This window comes from Physeter macrocephalus, chromosome 5 (genome assembly GCF_002837175.3).
Source record: "Physeter macrocephalus isolate SW-GA chromosome 5, ASM283717v5, whole genome shotgun sequence".
Lineage (NCBI taxonomy): Eukaryota > Metazoa > Chordata > Mammalia > Artiodactyla > Physeteridae > Physeter > Physeter macrocephalus.
Window position 1 is genome coordinate 23,654,513 of NC_041218.1, and position 8,349 is coordinate 23,662,861.

The following is an 8,349-nucleotide window of genomic DNA, read 5'->3' on the forward strand; positions in this document are numbered from 1 at the left end:
AGAAACATAAATATAATTTCATGTCAATGAGTATTTTCACATGCTGAGTCATAACCTGTTTCTTTTTCCAATAATATTTTCTGACATCTTTTCATGTCATAAATAAAAATTGACATAATTTTTTTCCAGTTTTGACTTTTTTTTAATTTGGAAAATTTCAAACAGGGAAGTAGAGAGAATGGTATAGTGACCACAATTACCTGTCTCCTACATTTAATAATTGTTAACATATTTGTTTCATCTATTTTTGGAGGGACAGGGCTTATGTCTGTTAAACTAAATTACAGACTTCGTGAACATCTTACCTGTTCTGTTTCTACACCAGTGGGTTGAAGGGCAAGTCAATTCTGACATTACCTGGAGTTAGTATCAGACTCCACAGGCTTAAGGGCTCAGTCCCCCTCAAGACTGCCTTCACTTCAAACGTCAGCCTTACTTCAGGGGTCCCCGGGCCACCTGCACTACTGGCCAACTGGCTACAAATTCAGGGGTTCCCACTACCCCCACAGGTTTGATAATCTGCTAGAACAACTCAGAACTCAGCTAAGTGCTACACATATAATTAAAGATTTATTTAAAAGGCTATACATAGCAGGAGGTCTGGGAAGAGGACAGAACTCCCATGCCCTCTTTTGGTGGAGTCAGGGTATATCACCGTCTGGCATATTAACCTGTTCATCAACCAGAAAGCTCTACTGAGCTTCAATGTCCGGAGTTTTGATCAGGGTTTCATTACTAGGCACGGATGATTATATCAGTGTTAAGTGATTGCACTTAATCTGGTCCAAAGTTGCAACTCTCTAATCACATGCTTAGTCTTTCAAGTGACCAACCCCTATCTTGTCTTTTCATTGTTGAATTATAAGAGTTCTTTATATATTCTGGATACTGATCCCTTATCAGTTATTTGATTTGCAAACATTTTCTCTCATTTTGTGGGTTGTCATTTCACTTTCTTAATAGTGTTCTTTGACACACAAAAGTTTTTAGTTTTGATTAACTAAACTGATGAACTAAAATAGATAAATCGGACTATCTATTTTCCCTTTTGTTAATTGTGCTTTTGGTGCCATATCTAAGAAACCATTGTCTAATCCAAGGTCATGAAGATACACTCCTGTTTTAAGAGTTTTATAGTTTTAGCTCTTACATTTAAGTTCTTTTTTATTTTTGGTATATGGTGCAAGGTAGGTCCAACATCATTCTTTTGCTTGCGGATATTCATAGACCTTTTAAACTGTACTGAGTTACTTGTCTTTCTTTGCATTTGGTCTGTAAACTCCATGAGGGCAGAGACCAAGGTGGTCTTACTAAATTTTTAATGAATGGATGAATCAGGCAACCAAAATATCAAGTTTCTTTCCTTTTGTCAGAAATTATATCAACTGTGTACAGTAACACTGTTTTCATTGATATTGGTAGTTAAAATCTTTTGACAATAACAATTCAGAAACAAACTAATACACAGGATGCTAGGGATTGTACAACTTAACAGGCTTTGGAGCAAAACATTTGGATTCAAATCCTGATTTTCATTTAAGAAATGTGTAACCTTGGGCAGATTAATTACCTATTTCTTATTCCTTAAAATGGGGATTTACTTTGTATAATTGTTTAAAGGATTAAATAAGACCTCATAACTACAGTGCTTTACACATTGTAAGCATTCATCAAACGGTGGCAGTTAATTAATTAATTAATTTATTTTTGGCTGCATTGGGTCTTTGTTGCTGCACGTGGGCTTTCTCTAGTTGTGGTGAGCGGGAGCTACTCTTCGTTGCATTGCACGGGCTTCTCATTGTGGTGGCTTCTCTTGTTGTGGAGCACGGGCTCTAGGCGCGCGGGCTTCCGTAGTTGTGGCTCACGGCTCTAGAGCACAGGCTCAGTAGTTGTGGCACATGGGCTTAGTTGCTTGGCAGCACATGGGATCTTCCCGGACCCAGGGATGGAACCCGTGTCCCCTGCATTGGCAGGCAGGTTCTTAACCACTGTGCCACCAGGGAAGTCCCAGTAGTAGTTACTTATTATTGCAAAGGAGAAGCAGCAATGTTTGGAAATTTTCTCCACAGTACAGATTCCAAGATTTATATTTTCTTTTGTGAATTGAGAATTGTTATACCATCGATGTTTGATTCGGAGAGAAAGGCATACACAAAAACACAATTCAGTGTGTTTGTGCAAATACTCTGGAGTCAGAGCGTCCTGGGCAATGGAATGAAATACCTTTTTGGGTGTCAGAATTTAGTGGAAAGGGGATTCTAGGCATTTTGTATTTATTTCAGTGTGGCACATTTTTCAGGTTTGTACAATAGTTATTTGATTACGTGTCTGTGTCCTCCATTAGGGTCTGCATACAAATCTTGTCTTAAATCATCTTTGAATTTGCTGTACAGTGGACACTCCACAGATGGTTGAATTGATGCGCCTTGTCCACGGGGGTCCGAAAGGACTCTATGTAGAGGAATGGAGAAGTCGGAAGGGGGAGGAAAGACCTCGGATCCATTGCCAAGGAGAGGAGAGCTGCACAGGTGTGGGAGCCACGAGGGTCCTAGAGCTTCAATCCGACGCAAGGAAGTAGAGAACCACTTTTTCCCTTTTCCCGGCCCGTTAGGGTCACTTCCGGGAGGGGGCGGCGAGACAAGAGGAGGCGTGCGGGGAAGGAAGCAGTTTACGCCGCACCAGGCGGAAGTGTGCCAAAGGTTTTGGTGCTGCCGCTTCCGGTCCGGGTAAAGGCTGCTGAGGTATGCTGCATGGTCTGTGTCGGGCCGGGACAGCTTTCTGAGGGCAAGTCAGCGGGTCAAGAGGCGAGCACCGGCGTGTAGACTCAGAAGTCTAGAGTCTAGTGGTAAGATCGGAAAAACAGCCAGGAACTTGAATACGATCTAACCTCTGTTTCCGAGGGGGTAACTTCCACGGGGAACCCCTCTGCCCTGGTAACGGCCAAAGAGGAGATGGCGCCAGTCAGGGAGCGGCCGTGGCCGACAAAGTGAGGAAGCGCGAAGGCGGAGCAGCCCGAGAAGCCTCGGGAGAAAACACCAGAGCCATCGCTGCCGCCACCACCGCTACCACCATGGAAGGGGCAAAGCCGACATTGCAGCTCGTGTACCAGGCAGTGCAGGCGCTCTACCACGACCCAGATCCCAGCGGAAAGGAGCGCGCCTCGTTTTGGCTTGGGGAGCTGCAGCGTTCGGTGAGGGGCCGAGAGAGGCCATTCTGCGCCGCGGGGCAAGGGCGGGGTGGGACCTCGGCTGGAGCCGGCGCCGGGCCGTTGGCCTCCTGAGGTCCTCCTTGGGGAGGAGCTGCTGCCGCGGGGTGGGGCTGCGAAGCTACATCTACGCGGCTTTTCGGAAACTAGTTGCAGCTGGTCGGTCGCGAAGTGGCCCTTTCCCCACCCCGTAGAATCTGGTTTGTAGGTCCTGTACTTCTCGTGGCTTCGATCTGGTCTTCCAAGTTTCACCCTTGCTACTATTTGTTTCTTAGGCCTTGCTTTTCCGTTTTGTCTTTCTTCAACCAAATCCAATCCCAGTCTTTCTCTGTCTTCCACTTAAAGATGTTTTATCCGTCTCTCTTCGGTGTCCAGGTGTTACTCCGGCAATTCCTTCCCACTCATAGCCTTACATCTCACTGTTTCTTGCTGCTTTTCACTCTAGTTTGAGTACATTATTCTCGAAACTTCTCAGGTTTCTAGATCCTTATACACGTGAGTTTCCCCCGTGTTTTGGAGTGCAACATAATGTAAAGAAAAAAAATCAATTCTCGTTTCAGAAAATCTTTGCCGTTCTCATTTTGCTGCATATTGGTTTTCTGACCTTCTCTTTCCTCTGATTTTTAGCTTCTTTATAAGATACGGGTATCGTAGCTGCCTTGATTATTACAGATAATTTTGTCAGTATCCAATGAGGGGGTTAATTGCAACCTATTATACTTACTGTGTTTCTGCGTTCTTTGAATCTCGTGTATTATGCTTCCTCCTCTAATTTTCCTACTTACCCTTGCAGTGCTTTAATTCAGTGTGATTATGTGTACTTGGTCATATTGCTGACTTTACCTTTCTTATTTTTGCATTTTATACACCTAAGTATGTTTTAAAATTTGCTCCCTCCCCTTCCATTTATTTTTTTAAACTCATGACTAGTACTTAAAGATGCTCTGCCCTTTTGAATCAGCTCCTAGGCTGTGAGTGCATAATAAGTATGTTAAAATGTGCAACTTTGAATATTACACTTAAAAAAAAAATCGGGAACCCAAGTCCTGGGTGACCTCATGGGAAGAGAAAGGAATAAGACTCACTGTAGGCTACACAAGAAAATCATACATATGTGGTCTGTCTTAGTGTTTAGTTAGTTTTTGTGATCTGGGGAGCCACACGTCCCTGATCTTAAAGTTTTCAAAGTAAAAATAGGAGAAATGCTACACCGTACCAAAAGTAAGCTTTCCCTACAAAACCTGCTTATTGCTGTATGTATTTTAAATCAGTATTTTAGTGCTTACCATGTACCAGCAACTGCTGGGTGTTGGTATATGGAAATGAACCAGACCAAAAAAATCTTTGCTTGGCACAGGATGTTTGTGATGTTTAAACGAGTTAATACCTACAAAGAACTTAACAAAGTTCTTTGAACCTAGAACTCAAAATATGTTAGTAATTGTTATTTAAATATTAGTCACTTAGTTTCCACTAGTCTCTGTTACAGCCTTACATCATCACCATCATCATTATCATCACTATTTACAGTCAGGTCCCAACAGGAACAGATGGCACACTTGAAATAGGCTAATTTGAGGAGGGTGTGTTTTATAAAGATACTGTTTATAAAGATGTGGATATAATGGGATACCACAAAAGATAGTGTAGTACCCTGTAGCCAAACTGTTAACAGCCCTAAGCCAGAAGAGCTAAGAGAGAGAGTGGTTACTTCTTGGACTCTCAGGAGAAGTATGGAGTTGGCTGCCTTGAGAGGAATTGTAGTTTGCAGTTGAAGGGACATAGCCAGCATGAGGTGATTGTGCAGGGAGGAAGCTGGAGGAATAAATATCTACACCTTTTTCTCCTAACTTCCTCCTCCTCCTGGGATTCCCCATTGGGCACACCTAACCCTAAGCTAGGGGACTCAGGAACCTGTTGATCTGTTCCATAGAGGTCAGCTGGGGCAGAAAACATGGTAGAGAAGAGTGGAAAAGTGGACCTGGAAAATAGCACAGTCACACATCATCATTTTTAGGCAACTTCAGCATCTGGATTGACAATTCAGCTAACACTTCGGCTTCTTATTTCCTTTACTTTTTTCTAAGCCACCTGGTCACACAATCACATCTTGGATCTTGTCATTGCTAAAAAGTCACCAACCCCCCCTGAATCACTCATTCACGCACTGAGCTCTGATCACACAACCAACTGAAATTCTTCTAGTTTCCTGGCTCAGGAATCTCAAGTAACGTCATGTAATAGTTTTTACTTTTTTGAAATCTTACATAATTTTAATTTTATCAAAATAAAAAAACTTATTTATTGTTAATTTAGTAATAAAAGTTATTATTGTTAAAATTTTAAAGATTTAAGCCAAACTTTAAAAACTTTCTAAAGTTATAAAATGGGAATAGTTTTACAAGATTTAGGAAGAAAAAAGAGCAGTTTCATAGTTTCTCCTATGAAAGATGAGGATTTAGGCTTCTTCCGCTTCCTCACACCCCATCACTCATAGGTATACCTATGGTATACCACATTTTTGGTTAACATAGGTATACCACATTTCTAGTTAAATCATTACATATTGTGAATCATGAAGTGTGTATACCATGATAATTTCTTTTTTGTGCAACTTTTTTTTTGGTGTTAATCATTACCTTTTTCTTTTTTTCACGTTTGCCTTATTTTCTATATATCTACAGTAATTCATCCCAAACTGTCTGTTAGTAGGTGTAAATATCCTCTTAGTATGTTCACACTGGTAATCTGTTTCCTTTTTTGGTGGAAGGAAACCTCTCCCGAGAGCCCTGTATCTCCCTGCTCCAATCTGGCCTGGTTCTCCAGGCCTCTTGCATAATTATTATCTTGGGATCTCACTGTCCTAGGGAATTCCTTTTTCTTTCTTGTATTGGATGTGCTGAATCCTGGATCCCATGATCTTTTCTTGAATTACTCCCTCATTTGACAGATAATTGAGAGGGGAACCTTCATCTCTTCTCTCTCATTGTTAGTCGTTTTTCTTGGACCACTTTTACCCTGAGAGTTCTCTAGTCTTCTGCCTGGAGGTTATGAACTAGGTTGCCAGTGGCAGGTAGGAGAATGAACTGGAGGATGAATCTAAACTCTTAAGTATGTAGGCTTTAGTTTATTTAATCTGTTTTCAGTATGATACTCCTGTCCTTAGGTGGGTCTGTTGTCCAAGAGTCCAGAGTCCCTCTACTTCAGTCTCTGCAAAGTAAACCTTGAGTTTTCTGTGATGGTGGGAGGATAGTATAGTAGCCTGGCCCCTCCGAGTCAGGGAGAAAATCTAGGAAACTAAACTGCTTACACAGATTTTGAAGCCATTCCTTTGTTTTCTTGTTCTATCTGTGCATCTGTCTTCAGGTGTACCTCAGTACTTCTGATTCTTGAGCCTTACTGGGATTTTGCAAATGAATTAGTTTGCCTCTTGGCTTCCTCCATTCTTATCCCTTCCCCCTCCCTGCTACCAGGCAAATTTCAGCTTTCTCAGACCTTCTCTGAGAGTTAACACTCACCCAGCAGCTTTCTCCTTTTCACAGTTTTGTTAATATCATTCGTGTTTCCATTTTCTGTCCTTGTGGGTTCCCTCCTCCTTGGGGGAAAAAAAATCTTTTTACTCTGATTTTGCAGGGAATTTGAGGGCAAACAGATGTTTCAATCAGTTAAATTGTGTTAAACAGAAGTCTTAGTTCTTGAATTTCATCAAAACCTTATTCCATTGACTGGCCCTTTTTCTTTGTTAGGTCTTGTCTTTTTCCAGGGACTGTCAGTTCTCATCCCTTTCTTCAATATACCACCAACCCTTCACCTCTGATTTGGTAGAACTTGAGCATGTGTATCCAATTGCTTCTCCTGTCCGATTTTAGTGCTCTGCATCTTATTATCTGAATTCTCAGGAACCTTGATCTTTTGGTTATCCTGTCTCACTTGTATCCTAAAACTCCCTCTTTACTGGATCCTTCCCATCAGCATTCATACAGCTGTAGTATCTCCCAGAATAAGCAAATGTTTTTTTGTGGGGAGGGGATACAGCCTTTGTCTGGTTTTATGATTTTTTTAATTTTTTTCTTACCTTTGTACTTTTACTATTACTTTTTCCCAATCCTGTCTTAAAATGAAGAAACTAGCCTATCTTTTCAAAGTCTAGCTAGCTTAAATTCTTTCTCCTTCAAGTCTTAACAGATTTTCTTCCGCTGAAAGTCATTTCTGCCCCTGCCCCAACACCGAAAGCACTTTAATTGCATTATCATTTTTTTAACCTTTTTGAAAATTTGTTTTGTCTCCCCCAATAGACAGTAGAATCCTTTCAGATGTTTATATAATCTGATACCCGTAGTTGAAGGAATAAACCATGATTATTAAGAAATGATCAAGATGTCTGACAGTTTCTTTTTTTTTTTTGAACATCTTTATTGGAGTATAATTGCTTTACAAGGGTGTGTTAGTTTCTGCTTTATAACAAAGTGAATCAGCTATACATATATCCCCATACCTCCTTCCTCTTGCGTCTCCCACCCTCCCTATCCCACCCCTCTAGATGGACACAAAGCACCAAGCTGATCTCCCTGTGCTATGCGGCTGCTTCCCACTAGCTAGCTATTTTACATTTGGTAGTGTATACATGTCCATGCGACTATCTCACTTTGTCCCAGCTTACCCTTCCCCCTCCCCGTGTCCTCAAGTCCATTCTCTACGTCTGCATCTTTATTCCTGTCCTGACCCTAGTTTCTTCAGAAACTTTTTTTTTTTTTTAGATTCCATATATATGTGTTAGCATACGGTATTTGTTTTTCTCTTTCTGACTTACTTCGCTCTGTATGACTGACTCTAGGTCCATCCACTACACTCACTACAAATAACTCAATTTCGTTTCTTTTTATGGCTGAGTAATATTCCATTGTATACATGTGCCACATCTTCTTTATCCATTCATCTGTCGATGGGCACTTAGGTTGCTTCCATGTCCTGCCTATTGTAAATAGAGCTGCAATGAACATTGTGGTACATGACTCTTTTTGAATTATGGTTTTCTCAGGGTATATGCCCAGTAGTGGGATTGCTGGGTCGTATGGTAGTTCTATTTGTAGTTTTTTAAGGAACCTCCATACTGTTCTCCATAGTGGCTGTATCAATTTACATTC

At 41.2% G+C, this 8,349-nt stretch overlaps 1 protein-coding gene across 1 annotated transcript in view; it reads left to right on the forward strand.

Annotated features, from left to right (window-relative positions):
* Window positions 1–2,673: 2,673 nt before the first annotated feature.
* The window catches only part of TNPO3 (transportin 3), an 88,533-nt gene continuing 82,857 nt past the window's right edge, over window positions 2,674–8,349 (forward strand). The window contains exon 1 of the mRNA XM_028489779.2: window positions 2,674–3,190. Coding sequence (XP_028345580.1) covers window positions 3,071–3,190 — 120 coding nt within the window. The 5' untranslated portion in view covers window positions 2,674–3,070. The remainder of the gene's footprint in view (window positions 3,191–8,349) is intronic.